Raw genomic sequence first — 15,738 nt, 5'->3', positions numbered from 1 at the left:
TCCGAAATACTAGTCTAGTTCACTTCGAGAAAGTTACCACTCTTATCTACTAAAGTTTCATACATTTAACTGAAAATCGGGTGATTTATTCATGGAGGGTAGGTTTGTTCATTGCAGTAATCAAACCCAATTTGAGATTACGTAATTGCTTAATTATATGACCTCTGTGATACATGCTACTCAACCAGAAATAAGCATCTCTTGACCAGCTAGAGCCATTAAGTTGCACAATACTTGCTCTGAAGACCTTGTGAGCTCAGCGGTGAAGATTCCTTATCAACCGAAACAAGTGAATGTAATTGTTCCGGAAAATAAGTTTTTCAGTATATTTCCTTACTTGTAAGAGTAAAACAGGCTACAAATACTCGGCAGGCTCAGCGAAGTATCCGAGATTTTTCAATAATATATAGAATTGGATGTAATTGCTCAAGTGAGTCCTACAGTTATTGTAGAGTTTTCTGATAAAGACTAGCACAGCAATAATTTGCGGATTAAATAAAAATTCAGTTGAATTGCCCATAATTGGTTCGGTCAGTTGCTTTGCTTCTTCGAATCCACGAACCCACCGGAGCCTCTACGATTCCAATTTCAAAATGAATAAATCTTTATTCCTTACCAGTGAAATAGGTTGTTTCTCGTGCATATTGGTTTACAAGTAAATGCGATGCTAAAATATCCGCTATAACAATGAGGTAAAAGAGATGCGTTTTGTCGTTTATTAATTAAGTAATGTTTTAATGAGACTTCTTGAGTTCTCAAGTCAAATGTTCTTTAAGGGGTTGATGAAAACTGGTACGAACTGAGACAGGGGATGAGAGAAACACAGCGAGGCGTTCCTGCCCCTTGCTCTTTGTAAAACATAAAGTCAAATGAAACCGTGAGATGCAAACGACAGTTCTGTCTATTTTTATAGGCGTGATACTGCTGGTGAAGGTTTCTACAAAGGATTTAAAGTTACAGGCGAATACATGCGTTTTTTAACTTGATTTTACATGCTTTTTTTCATCCTGAGGGTGCTGTTCATCTCCATTTATCTCAGGAATGGCAAGGTACCATAGTATTGTGAAGTCGTTTCACCGTACAGGCCACGTGACTCTGTAGACTTTCATCCGAGCATTCTACTTCCTTTGAAAGGAAAATAAGATAATAGCAATCAGTCCCTCTATCAATCGCTGTTGCGACTTCGTTAACCTTTGTCATACAATTGACTGACATCTTACCAGCGTCTCAAGATCGATGACAGCTATCTGTCCGTCCAACTTGACGGAGATTTGGTCTCCCTTTGTGGTTCTTGTCACAGCATCCTCGCCGTAAGTGCCGCTTAAAAGCCTCATCAGTCTGTTGGATAAAAGGAGAGCCGGTGGCGAGTAAATGAACAAATACTTTGATCACTCAGTGGCCTGAATAGTGTGTAGGGTGCTTGTTTGCAAAGAGAGGAAGTTTGGGCGTTGGCGGGGACTTGTTAATTCCAATGAATTAAATTTGACTTCTAGACGTAAACTGAGATCCCCTTTCCAGATGCTAATGTTTAGACCAGGAGTCCCACCCACTTCTCCCTCTCTCTTTCTCCTCGTTCCTTCTCATACATGGACTGAGTGAATGGCCTGCCGAGCCACGAGATCATTGGTAACCTGAGGTTCTAAGGTTTGATTCCTGATTGGAGGCCAAACTCTCTGGCGATAAGTCCAAGATAGAAAGCTCGCCATTAGTGACAGGTCACTTTAAGGTCTGGTTGTCCATTCGTGTGAATTATATAAGGGACTTTGTCCTACCAACTTATGTCACAGTTGGTATCGGTAGTGGTCAGGGCGAGGAAAACAATACCTCTAAGTTAATCTGAGGCTGAAGCGGTGGGGGAATCAACAGTTATCTAATCATTAACATAACGACGTTCAAGTATCCTCAGCTTTTGCAACTGCCTCAGAGTCATTTCAATCAACAAATCTTATTTAGTATAAACCCCATTCCGGGGACAATCTTAAGACTAAATATACCATTCCTTTCATGGAGATTTCTCTCCAAGGCAACAAACACAGATTAAATGAGCCTTTTTTCAGTGGTCAGAAAAATTGCCTCTTGGTTGGAGGCGTCCCCAGAATAAAGGTGTATCACTCCAAAGAGAGGACCACCTGTATTTCTAGAGAAGGGCAAATCTAAGATAAGGAGAAACGAAAACAGAAACAGGAAGACAAACAAAAATACCTTTCTGAAAACTGACTTATATCTGGCTTCTTAGCACGAGCAGCTGTCGAAACAAAGTGTCAAAAGGAAGTTAGTTGATGATCAATGGAAAATTCGTGACAACATTCAGAGCTATCGACACCAAATAATTAAAATTAGTATAAAGTAAACTGCGCTCTAACAAAAATGCTGCAATCTGATTGGTTGTGCTATTTGCTACCAACACCGCGATAGATCGTGTGTAAAGTGAGTACACAAACATTGTGTGGTGTTATAAATATGAAATAAAAACATGAGCTTGTACCTGTCGACAAGTATATTTACACTAAACAATTACATAATACGCTCTCGATTTCCAGGCGAAATAGGTAGTCTGGGCTTCGCTTTCATCAATTATCATGTGATAGAATATCGAGTTCGTAACCTAATTGTCAAATATGGAAGAGGGCCTAAAAAACAGAGGTCAAACTAAGCCTTTCTTACATAGTCTTACAGCCACCAATTGGAAACAAGGAGTTACTTGTGTATCACACAGACACACTGAAGATAGAGGCAAACATGCGTTCAGTACAACAGTCCAAGTCAAATCAGTCACCTTGAACAGCTGTGGGATTAGATTCAACTTGTAAAATCACGGCCAGGACAGCATCGGCGTACATGTCATTCACAGGGTTTGCTATCCACTAAAAGGAAACAAGACTGTCATCAATAGACAGACCTATAATATCCATGGCAATAGCAAGGAAAACGACAAGAGATGTTGCTCAACTTTGGCCTAAAGAAACGCTAGGAACACAGCGGAAGTCTCATCTAAGTTAATATAAAGTCACACCGAGAAGAACAAATAGCACTATTGTGTACCTCCACAACAACGCTTCGTTTCTCCTGAACGATTGTGACAGCTTTAAACACTTTCAGCGCGAGTTTGCCTCCCTGTAATGAGAGTTGTTCCACCTCACCAGCTAAGTTCTCCATGCACTGCAGAAGAAGGGAGAAGGCACCGTGGAAAGCCACAGTTTGTTTCTAGAGGAGAAAAGAAAATACAACTAAAAAAATGGTCAGGGTAAACAGAAAATCTCTTTAGAGCGTAAGCAGCGGTCATGCAAATAAATCTTGCTTTGCAAAAGGTGCATTTCTACCATTGCAGTGTTCTTCTACTATTTTTTCGCAAATTCTATGTCGTTTTAATAAAGTAATTTCGTATACCAACAATATTTTCAGCACACTTCTTTGGGAATTATGATGTCAGTACGGTTTGGTTATTTCGATGATCTCGTTCCAGTTCTCAAAGTATAATGCTGAATCATGTTAATTTTCATACCTGAGTAAGAACACTCGTGGATAGCTCCGTGTAATCTTTAAAAAAAAATGGAAAAAATGAAATCAATGATTAGCAAAGGGAGCCAAGCTACATGTAGAGGAACCATAAATATCGAAACTTATCATATTCTCCTAGGTTAATTAGGGCTCGAAGAAAACGTCTTTTAGTAGTCCAAGGCAAACATTACGGGCAAAAGGCTAAGGAAAAGTTTTTTTGTCTGGATTTGGTAGATAAGCGGATAACAGCACACGTAAAGTTGTAATATTCTTGAAATTCTGTTTAAATTCTTAGAGATTGAAGAGGGTGCAACTATTTCCTACAATTCACAGGTAGCTGGTGTCAGATTGCTTTCATCTAAAGTTCTTCAACCTAGCTCTTATACGTCTTTGCTATGCTTGGTACAGGTAAGTCAATGTGCGAGCAGTCATCAAGGTAAAACTAAAGTATTTCCTCTGATCTTCAGTATGGAAATTACGAACAATGCAATGCGGCGCGATGCAGTGCGGTGCGACGCTTCACAGCACATTGTCAGCGGACTTACTTTGGAGATCATCTGGTGCAATCAGATGATAATTAAAGCCTCGTTTGATAAGAATTCCCGACAATGGTTTTCCGTGCTCAGGCTTTTCGGCGGCTAAACTTCCCATCACCTGAAAGGGTCGCACGCAGTGTAATATGTCAATTCAAGAAGTGTTCACTGTTTCACTCCATATGAGAATAAGACGCGGTCCAAATGTAAATAAGACTTTTAAGCCTTAAAAGAGTTACAGTAAGTGGTCGGAGAAATTCACTCAAGTTTATTCATGCAGTAACACGAAACAATAAATCATGCTTACCTTGGCCATTTTCTCCCCCCGGAAATAGAGCTCTACACTTTGAGTATTAGGGGGGTTATGAACCACCACACTGGCATCCTGTAGATGAAGGTACAAAATAAGAAATGGTCTGAGCACTTTATCTATTGAAAAAGCTAATACTTACAAAACATTGCCCGCGCGTAACTTACTGGATTGTCCTCGTATTCACGAATCAAAGCGGCTTTCAGTCGACCCATTTCGTTCTGTTCACCGTGAACCAGCACCTGAGAAAATATAACAAACTTTTTTGAAGCAATCACAAGACGATTAAGGTTAATTTTATCCAACCAGTGTACTGAAAACCTTGTCCATGATGCGCTCACGCGTTTGGACTCTTAAAATAAGCAGGGACTTGTTCATTTTTTCCAATCTGGAACTGTGTCAAAATATTCATTGGAACTTGAAATTTCAGCTCGTGCCTTTTGGACCACTTAAATACTTACTTTCTGTGCCTATGTATGAGGGGAGTCTTTTTCTTTTCTAAAGTAAGAAGGGTCTACAGGAAACTGAGGCTGAGTTGTTACAACTTGTTTAAATTTCGTGAAACTCTCTACATTTCACTTACAATGTGAGGGGGCTTTAGAATTCGAATGAATTCACTTGTCTGTTCGAAATCCGTGTGAGCTGAGAATGAAATGTAGTCTGCAAATAACAAATCACAGAATCAATTTGTTATTTTTACACTAATGCATGGTCTGAAATTCACTGAAAGGGAATACATTCATTGTTGGGAAACTTCAAAAAGACTACATTACAAGTACCTTGAAAACCAGTCGAAAAAATCAGGAAGAAAAAATATCTCAAGCAACTATATCTCGCCGCGAACAACTCTTACTCTTCTCTCGTGCTCTCCAAACTTTCTGCGTGCATCCATAGCTCGAAACGCACGCTGAGCATTAACGAATTCTTTAAGAGCGCTTATCAATTAACTCTTTAAAGGCTAATCTCACAGAACTAGGAACAAACCATTAATTCAGGTGTTCATATCACTGGATGCCGATTGGAATTTTAAAGATTATGCATGTCACTACACACAAGTCTTACATATGATTGGCTGATCGCACTGAGGTACAGCCTATTGCATCTCGGATTTCCTCCAAAAAGCCACTGAAAAGTTCTTTACTACCACGAATCACTTCTATCATGACGGAGAGTAGTCGGAACATCATGTAAAAAATTTTAAAAGTTTACTCTCCATGGAAAAAAAGTCTGATACTCGAGGCTTCGTTTCTTCGAAGGAAACTCGAACTTTTCTTCAAATAGATAGCTTCATGTACCACAAGAAAATATTCTGAGTATTAGAAACACCAGCACTCACCGACAGAACATTTACGTGGAATCTTTTGTCCTGTCATGGTCGCTATTTCTTCAGGTTCTGACATCAAAGTCTGGTACAAAATGCAAATACATTAAGAATAAACTAATGACAGAGCTCTAAAAACAAGGTAAAGAGATTATGAGTTCTACGAGTGCATCATCGGATCAGGAGTTGGACGCGATTTAATAAGCAACTTGGCTCACTTCATTCAAGTTTTAAAGCCGTAATCGAGCCGTTAGCAAGAACACTTATTTATTGACAATGGTTCCTTTCCCGCCCATTTCCCTTTTCCGTTTGTCCGTCCAGCAGGCCTTTGTTGAACTTAAAATGGCTTCATGTTTCCTATAAACAGTTTGCTTGGTCACATAAAACAGTAGTGTAAAACTGTAAAGGACGTTAACAGGGCACCATACTGAGTAATTCATTTCATCACAATACCTTGGCTAGTGTCCCCTCTACACAGTAACCAGCTATGATCACACCATTTCGACGATCGGTACACCATTGCTCAAAGAGTTCACGTGACAAGCCACTCTGTGTGCAAAGAAAACCGGTTTGTATTCATGCACAAGAAGGGCCGAGGTTTTCTCTCATTGACACAACGCCCATTTTGTGTGCTGCTGCTACTCCTTGATAAGATTTTAATAGTTTGTGCAGCTTAAAAACAGAGAAATCAGCAACAAAGAAACAAATACAAATATAAAAAGTTTGCTTATTTTTTCCTTTAAAAACATTCAGCTATGTCTGGAATCTTAACTTTTGTGTCAGTCACAAACCTGCATCATTCCAGGACTTGCCATTACAACCGAGGGGCCGATATCATCAAACTGATCAATACCCTAGAAAAAACAATCCAACAAAAGAATAAACTAACAAACATGCATGCAAACAGCCAAGAAATCAACAAACAAACAGATGATGAACATGCGCTTTGAGTGTTCTATCGTTACTGTAAATACATGGCATTGACATGCACACATGCATACAGTGCCAACTACCATCTACAGTACCAACTTACCTTCAGGTTCGATATGTGTTTGAACACAAATGGATTAGAAATGGCGATCTACAAACACACACAAAAAGATTTAATTTAATAACCTAGTAAAAAGGTAATGTCCTGAGTATATCAGCAAGCATAAAATGAACAACATTTTACCACCATTCAGTTCTTCAATACGACCGTCAAATATGCAGAGTACATAATTGCATTTCAGTGACTTTTTCTAAACCTAAGCCTGGATGGTGAAGCAACGATAATCATCTTACCTGTTTCTTGATTTTCTCATTCATTGCATTGACATATGTTTGGAACACTGCAAATAAAAGCAAATAACGATATGTAAATGTGTAAACCACAACGGCCAATAATTAACCTATACGTTTTTGGATCGAAAAGAAATAGCCTTGGTCATTGTCACTGTGTATGTGTCGGAGGACACTTTCCTATCGATACGGCGACCTCAAGGAGTATGGTTCGCATATGGTTTTCTTTTATCTAACTTAGTCTTGGTGACAGTCTCGGTGTCTTACCTCCACTAACATGCCCCGGTCTTCAACGATCACTTCCTGTCAACGGTAATTTGTTTTGTCCCGGCGGAAAGTCCTTTCGTTTACTCTTAGTTTTAACCCCTTTTTACAACGGTGTTGCACAATACCCGATAAATAGTTCAGACAGACAATCTCATACAACTCTCTCTAGTTGTTTAAACAGGGCATAGGATGTTTACAACATTAAATAATGTTTCGCACATTCTACAAAATGAAACACTCGCTGTAACCTGATCGTCTCTTCATCTGATGATGGGTTTCCTTGGTATCTTATTCAGCGGCATATTTTCTGGACCACATTGAGTGTTCTATGTACCTACATTCTCCTCTTCAAAAAAGTGTCGCATTTCAAGGTTATGCTCTAGGAAAAATTGAAGGGGGCCCAGTGCTCTGAAACTGTGAAAACTAACTTCTCACAAACCTCTTTCTTTAACCCTTCAACCGCAAAGAGAGACTGGCCTGTAGTATCTGCTTTTAATCAAATGTAAAAGTCGCGAGAGTAAATGATCACCAGTTTACGAAGCTCCTGATTGTTAAACAAATTCTTCTTGTCATTCTACGTTCTAAAATATTGTTAACGTAACATAAACAATTACAAACTTGGCATTCTTCTCTCACCTGACATGCATTTCTTGGCCAGTTGTGAAGCATAGTAGATTGGAACATCGTGAAGCTCGGGATGATTTTGCCAATACTCATCTACAGGAATCCATTTACAAAAAAGGATAATTTAGTATTATCAACTCAGTTGATAAGGTAAATTAGCCACCGTAAAGTGTTTCAAAGCTAACGTTTCGAGCGTTAGCCCTTCGTCAGAGCGAAGCATTAGCCCTTTGTCATTCGTTCTAACGTCAGCTTTGAAACTCTTTACGATGGCCAATTTTCGTTATCAACTCAGTTTATAATACTAAATTACCCAGTTATACTCTTCTACCGACGCAGCACCAAGAAACGTACCCCTTTTAATCATTTACAAACTACACTTAAGCAGTTATTATTAAATACAAGAAAGTAAGCGTAGTTCCTGTGGCGTTTAAAACGGATTCTTGGGGTGTTGACATCTGATTATGAAGCATGAGTGTGAATTCTTTGAATGCAAGATTATTAAATTTATAAGAAAATTGGATTTTACCAATTGAGTTGATAATATAAATTGGCCACCGTAAAGATTTTCCAAAGCTGAGTTTCGAGGGCTAGCCCCTCGTCATAGCGATTGACAAAGGGCTGACACTCGAAAGGTCAGCTTTAGAGGGTCTCTTCGGCGGCCAACTTACGTTATCAACTCAATATATACAACCCAATTGTCTTGTAACGCCCCCAATCCCCCCCTTCCCCCCCCCAGCTCTACCGACCCAGCACCACAGTTTATTTAGAAAATTACCCCCTTATTCAGTTGTAACGGTTGACCGTTACAAGTCTTCTTAAAGCATCACTGTTACACCTTTTTTGAGCTGTATTAGCTTAGAAAAGCACATTGAAACTATCAGACAACTGAAACAACTAAAAATCCACACAGAACCGCCCGGCCCCTTCCCCCCCCCCCCCCAAAAAAAAAACCCAACCAACAAACAAACAAAACAAAACACTTCCTATAACCCTAAGTCCCTAAAAATTTACTCAGTTGGTTTTTTGCATTTTATGGCCAATCATAAAATGGGGTTTAGTCGTAGGGAAATTTACAAAATTATAACAGAGAATTGCAAAGAAAACTGGACCTAACATACCAAGAATGAGAAGCAACTCTTGAGCTCGCCCCAAAGCAAAGACAGGAATCAAGCATCTTCCTCCACGGTTTACTATATCATGGACAGTACCTGAATAGATTCAAAACGATTGACAAAAGGGCCTACTTGCTTCAAATTACATAAAAATAGATCAATACTGTAGTGAAATTCAGTACTTGTACTTTGGTCTGCGATTTCAGCATTCTCTTGAATGATTTATCAAATGAATGAAATGTCATGTAATTAACTAGAGTGTTTAAATGTGAATGTAAGCCGTACTCATATCAAGCTGTTGGATCATCTCTCGATAAGAATTGAAGAGCCTATCAACTAGAATAGTACTGCATTTTATGCAGAGAGACGTTGTGACAAATATGTGTCTACCTACACCTGTACATCTCAGGGTACAGAGGAATAAATCAACTACAGGAACAACTTGTTTCTGCTTTTCCTAGAGTCACTGTGTTGTATTCTTTGATGCAAAACTCTCCACCAACTTGGGTGAATAAAATGGATTATGATGTAGTAGGGTGTATTTTCTTTTGGTATCAGTTTTAAGAACATACTTGTAAATCTGTTCTCTCTGTCTTCTCGCTTCTCATGAATATGAGTACCATAAGTAGATTCCTATAGTTGTTATTAGAAAATAATAATTTGTCAAAATAAAGTAGAAAATTAAATAAATTTGATCTCACCTTTTTAAAATATTAATACTTTAAGCCATGGCTGTAAAACAAAGAATCTAAATTTCTACATGTACTCATTTTTGTCACAGAAACCTTGTGCTTTAACCCTGTTACACCCTAACATCAAAATGTAATTCTTCATAGTGTTTCCCATAAATTTCCTATGGCACTGAAAAGGAGAATTTGTCTTATAGTCAAGTGCCTCTTGAGTTTGTGATAATTAAAATTTTTCTTTATTCTCATGAACTTAATGTTTGATACAGTGGTGATAATGCTTGGAGATATTAGACACTTATCACTCTTAGGGGTTAAATGTTTAAAGTTTGAAGCCAAAATCATTTCGAAATACACTGCTGGATGCTCCAAATACACAACAAAAATTAATTAACAGACTGATGAGTTAAAATGATTGGTAGCTCACAATTATGAGAACATCAGGAGAAATGCTAGGGATCTCTGCTGCCATCAGATGACGATCTTCTTGTCGAGAGAAATCTCCTGTATAAAGAATCTGGAAAACAACAACAACATCAAAGAATGTTAAAAACATAGCAAACTAGGTGCAAAATTCAATGGATAATTATGAATAAATGCCAATAATTCATTCTAGAAAGTGCAGTGAGTATTATTAGTAAACAGTGTATTTGAGCCTCTGTGAACTGGCAGCCTCAAACAAAGGCCAGCTACCCACAGACATATTTTCACATTTTCTGTAACATAGAAAGAGAGGCCACCTCTTTCCGACAGTAACAGTCATGAATATGTATCCCACTTACAAATCTTAGAAACTGTGTAGTTTATGCTTAAGTTAAATTTGTTATAATGTTTCTTTTAATTAAAATACTCTAAAATGTACCTAGACACTCCATCAAATTGTAGATGTGGATATCAAGAAAACCTTGCACCTCAAGGAAACTTTTTTCTGCATGTAAGCCTGTGTTCTTGTGCACAGGATAACCACTATGTAAGTGTTTGACAAAAAACTTTTAGAAGACTGTCCAAACCTTTACACCAGCAATTTCTATCATGAACATGGCTGCCCCAAGAACATGACCAGCATGGTAACACCAGAACTTAATCCCATTAACTTCTTTTTCCTAAAAGAGTAAAAAAAAGAAAAGATGAAGAATTACTACTTTGGATATCATAAGTTACAATTATGTAATGATGAAGCTGTAGATTGAAACAAACCTGATGGAAATGAATGGTTTCAATCTTGTCCATGCTCTTTTCCAGATCTGATTCAGTGTACAGCATGTCTTCTGTTGCAATGTTGCTAATTAAAAATAATGAACAGTAATGAAAATGACACATGACAAACTGTTCTTCTCAGGTGCACTGCAATAGTAATCATTGCAAATAACTTCTAAGGATAATTTTTTCAGGGGTTTCTGGGTACTTCCAACAAAGGGCAAATCTATGATGGGTTTTGCTAAACTAGGCCAGAGGTATCACACTAAGGAAAAGTACATCCAGGAGTGAAACTGTCCTGTGTCTGTATAGTTTGTGGAAACGACTGTATTTATATTACTTCAATGGAGTTACATATGCAGCTCATAAAAAAAGCCATAGAGCAGGAATGGAAGTCAAAGAGATTTGTCAAGAGCTTACTGGGACTGGCTGATGCAGAGGAGGATAATGTATTTAAAGAGTGTCCTCAAAAGGTGGATGCTCACTTTTGCACCAAACACAACAGGCTGTATAATGCATGAGCTGACACAGGTAGAAACAGCTGAAACATAGCTGTTTAAGTAAGTAAGCCTGTCATTGCACCTTTGGTGAAAAATACTCTTGTTGCAGCTGGCTTAAATATCTGAAGAACACTAGTAGTAGAACATGAACTTGGAATAGCAATTAGTAATGTTCTAGTTAATATGCGAAGAAGAATCTCTATCCAAAGGCCTCCTTTGCTTGAAATTTATAATGATACTTACCTAACCTTGACATAATCTGAAAGAAGCCACCTAAAAAGGAAAGGAAAGAGAAAAACTCAACCTGCTTGCTAGAAAAATTTTTCCCAAGAATTTTGAAAGATTAATTGAAACAGTAAAAGAATCTGCTAAAGAAAACAAATCTATAATCAAGTATTGGGTATTGTTACATTGCAAATAATGTTAGTAGTGCTAAAAAAATGGATATATAAAACAATAATAAAAATATATAAAAATTAATTTAAAAAATATATTAAAAAATAACTATAAATAAATAAAAAATGATAATTGATGTATGAAAAAAATAATGATCGAAAAACAATTATGAGGCAGACTGGTGCCTATTCTGTTTGAAAGCGGGGCTTTGGAGGCTATATTCACTAAAATGGAGGGAAATAGTTAACAATCATTCCATGAGGGCGCAAATGATTATAAGATGGTAAATAGCCAACCAGGATATATTTGGAGCCTTTTTTCAGCTCTGCAACAGATGGTGCTTTGCCCTTCCATATAAGGTGACTTGGAGTATAAGCTGATAACTGGAGTTGAGTGAATCAATCAGAACAGTTGAAATACAATAATCAGAGTTGAAAAATTCATAATGGTGGATATTTACCATGCTGAAAAATGGCTTGGTAAATATTCACCACTTTCATGCATACTGAGGCGAATAATGGTTTTAGTATGTACTACATAGAAGCCAAAAAGTTCTAGCTTTAAGCTTATAAGTTCATTTCTGTCAATATACTGAAAAATGGTTAGAAATTAAACTCTTAAGATATGATTTTGTCTCTTCAGTGGCTTGGAGGTGTAACATACTTGCTAATCACCTGCACACCAGCCACTTGTGTGGTATATCCTAATATGCAATATTCATCTGTGTAATCTTAATCATGCAATGTACCTGTATATTGCTTTGGTTGCATGTGTCATAAACACCCTTCCCTTGAATGTTGTCTAAAAAGCAAAGAAAAAATCCTTTAAAGATTAAACACCATTTAAATAACATGAACTATGAGTAAAAAAGCCATTTTAATTGAAGACAACCCTTTAATCCGAGGGAGTGACTCACATCTGATTTCTCCTTACAGTATCACTGATGAATCACATACTAAGGTCACAAGATTTGAAGAAATGATCAGCATCTAAAGATACCCTTGGCTTTTAAACCAATTCTCCATAGGAAATGTATAGAACAGTGCAGAGAATATGCATACTGATATCAGGGTATTAACCCTTTAACTCCCATGAGTGACCAAGACAGAATTTCTCCTTACAATATCAATACAACATCAACTAGACAAGTGATGAGAATAAAGAAAAATATCAATTTCAGGATAATCAGTTGATCCAATACTAAATTCTCTGAACTAACATTATAAGAATTGTATGGTTGACAGTAAGGAGAAAAACAAATTTGATCTGGGAGTTAAAGGGTTAAGGGTAAACAGATTTCAGGGATAAGTGCTGAAGAAAAATTGTGTAAAGGAGCATTGAACATTGTGCTGGAGTTCAAACAAGAACAAGGATGACTAAAATCTACTGAACTTTATCACTAAGTTTTCAACATAAAATTCAATGAACAGGTTATTTCCACACATCATAATGTATCAGAACATTGTGGTGGTTGCTCACCTTTTCCAAAAACCAAGGAAGCGATCCACAATGATCTAGATGAAAGCTGGAAATGGATAACAACAAAATTTCTTGCACATAGGTTCTAAACTGATCTGAATACTTAAAGTACATAAAAAACACACCACAGAATATTGCTAATTAACCCCCTTCCCCACTACCTTTTCATGGTCCACTTTTACTTATAATTACAAACAAAAAAAATTATTCTGGTTTGCAAGTATTCCCCCCCTCCCCTAGCCCCTGTTTACAGACCATACCAGTTAATTATCACCCTTCCCTTGACCCTTTAATTCCCAGATAAAATTTGCAATTCTCCTTACAGTCAATCATAGAATTCTTGCACATTAGTTCAAAGAATTAGTGTTGGATCAACTAATTATTCCCAAATTCATATTTTTCTTCATTCTCGTCACCTATCTAGTTGATATTGTATTGATATTGTAAGCAGAAATTTTGTCTTGGTCACTCATGGAAGTTAAAGGGTTATCTGTTAGACAGCATTTCCCCCCTTTGTACAATATTTCATAGGATCAAGTTTGATGACTAGAATTTAATTGTCGGTATTAAGTATTAAATCAGGTGACTGAGCAAGGGTTTGTTGTGGTCAACTACTGTATAAGTTGACGATGATGAGTAAACTTCCATTATGACAAATTGGGTTTCTTTAATAACCACTTACTGACTGACAAGGAGAAGATCAATTTCTGCTGTATCAATTTCATCAAGAAAAGGTAGAGACTCCATTCCTGACATTCCAGGATGAATTCCACAGTCCAGCTAAAAGTGGGAAATGTTAAAGAGTTAAAAAGAGCTTGAGTGATTGGTGCAGTTGCATAAAATCTGTTGTTGCATCTCTTTTTTTGTTGAACTACTCAAAGGTTCCTCTCTTTCAAAATTGTTCATATTTGTGCCTGCATAACCCTCAATGTCCACAAAAGAAAGTATCATTAACCCTGAGGACTCAGTGAATTGACATACAACAAGGGTAGGAGTTGTTACACAGTTAGAGGTGACAAGAACTGAAAAAATCATCAACCAAGCAATGATACAACACTACATTGTTAGGACAGGTCAAGAGTCAATAATTAAACCAAGTGCTTCTCCCAACTGGAGCTTATCTCAGCATGAAGTGACTAAAAGTATCATTGCTCCCTCCTGATGAGATGCTAGTCCATCACAAAGTTCCCCCCTTACATTTCTCCAGGCTTCCCTGACTATATGCCTATACCCAGTCCTACTCCTGGGCAGAACAAGGCACTGTAAGAGTAAGGTATTTTGCTCATAAAACACAACACAACACAATGAAACAGCCAGGTTTCAAACTCAGACCTCTTGGCACAGAGTCCAGTCTATGAATCATTAGGCTATTGGGTTTCCCACAGTCACGGCAAAAAATGTAAGATTTTGATCTTGCCAGTGAAAGGGTTCAGTACCCTGTAATACTCACCATCACTTTCTTTCCTTTGAATTCCAGGATGTGACATGACCGACCAACTTCTTGCCCAGCTCCCCTAAGTAAACATATCGGAAAATAATTCAATTTAAGATCTACGCCTTAAGTCTGAGAAGCCATCTCCGTCTCAGCAAACCATTATAATAACAATGATGGCGTACGTACAAATAATATTTTGCACCGTTAATCGACTGTTCATTTATTTACAGCGACACGTCCACCAGGATATCTGAGGTCACTGGTGAAAAAGGCCCACTAAATTGCGAGAATGCACGGTCAAATATGTCGAAAACGTCCGAAATCGATTGCGATAGGTTACTAAAGAGTTTTTGTGGTTAGTACACGTGCAGACGCACGTTCTAATGCAGTTTACAACCAGCAACAGATCGGTATCCATCAAACACAAATGCGTTGACTTATTTACATAGTCACTTCAAGATTTGAGGTAAAAAGCAACTTACAGTGGCGTTATTCTGAGCAAATCACTTTCTTCTGGCGGCACAACAGATTCCGGTTTTCTCTTCACTGCCGCCGCCATTTTGAAACCGACAGCTAGAGTCCGCGATCAGCGCAAACGTTGTGTGGTGTAAAAATCATGCAATGTATCAAAATAGTTTTTTCCATTGGCCGCGGTAAGGATTTTTAAGAGGTGACATTTCCAGTATCTTTCGAAACGAGAGAAATTTACACTTTCACCTCAGTCAATAAACCACAATATCTTGCAACCCCTCCCCTCCCTGAAGTAGAACCACTGTTAAACCCCCTCTATTCCTTTATGATCTTTAGACGTGATAATAGGCACGCACAGCGCGCTTACTGATGACTTGAATGGAAAACACGAGATTATAAACTGTTTATAATCTCTTGGGGAAACGGGCAGGAGTCAAAATTGTTAATACAATGGAAAAAAATTGCAATAATTGACCTTTTCATCTTTAAAAAAATGTTTCAGGCCAACAAAGGGAAACACGATCGGTCGGTTATCTTCAAATAGTAGTCCTTCCACTGTCTTCTTCCTGGATCTATAACTCGTTTTATTTCGTGTCGTTCGAAAACTATGTTAGGTTATATGGTTGCT

The 15,738-nt window shown here is 37.8% G+C and overlaps 1 protein-coding gene across 1 annotated transcript; it reads right to left on the bottom strand.

The window, feature by feature from the left end:
* Nucleotides 1-586: 586 nt before the first annotated feature.
* On the bottom strand, nt 587-15,210 carry LOC131776986 (cleavage and polyadenylation specificity factor subunit 3-like). Its single transcript, XM_066164164.1, has 27 exons — nt 15,122-15,210; nt 14,655-14,718; nt 13,887-13,984; nt 13,205-13,250; nt 12,474-12,526; nt 11,573-11,602; nt 10,830-10,914; nt 10,643-10,735; nt 10,060-10,149; nt 9,519-9,579; nt 8,953-9,042; nt 7,847-7,927; nt 6,947-6,993; nt 6,696-6,743; nt 6,454-6,516; nt 6,116-6,211; nt 5,678-5,747; nt 4,925-5,001; nt 4,509-4,583; nt 4,339-4,416; nt 4,044-4,152; nt 3,503-3,537; nt 3,043-3,204; nt 2,777-2,864; nt 2,203-2,245; nt 1,221-1,338; nt 587-1,125 (listed from the first exon to the last, which is right to left on the bottom strand). Exons 1-27 carry the CDS (start codon nt 15,196-15,198, stop codon nt 1,036-1,038), a joined length of 2,067 nt encoding a protein of 688 aa, XP_066020261.1. The 5' UTR covers nt 15,199-15,210; the 3' UTR covers nt 587-1,035.
* Nucleotides 15,211-15,738: the final 528 nt, after the last annotated feature.

This window comes from Pocillopora verrucosa, chromosome 3, assembly GCF_036669915.1.
Source record: "Pocillopora verrucosa isolate sample1 chromosome 3, ASM3666991v2, whole genome shotgun sequence".
NCBI classification, from domain to species: domain Eukaryota; kingdom Metazoa; phylum Cnidaria; class Anthozoa; order Scleractinia; family Pocilloporidae; genus Pocillopora; species Pocillopora verrucosa.
The sequence above is the reverse complement of the archived record's forward strand: the minus strand, read 5'-3'. Positions and strand labels throughout refer to the sequence as shown.

What these genes read in the sequence shown, in the direction of transcription:
- LOC131776986 (XM_066164164.1), bottom strand. Translation starts at nt 15,198, where the DNA reads ATGGCGGCGGCAGTGAAGAGAAAACCGGAATCTGTTGTGCCGCCAGAA. An exon ending in GATCTTCTCCTTGTCAGTCA is followed by an intron (nt 13,251 to 13,886) that starts GTAAGTGGTTAT and finishes ATCCATTTCCAG; the next exon opens with CTTTCATCTAGATCATTGTG. An exon ending in GGCCAAGAAATGCATGTCAG is followed by an intron (nt 6,994 to 7,846) that starts GTGAGAGAAGAA and finishes TTTTATTTGCAG; the next exon opens with TGTTCCAAACATATGTCAAT.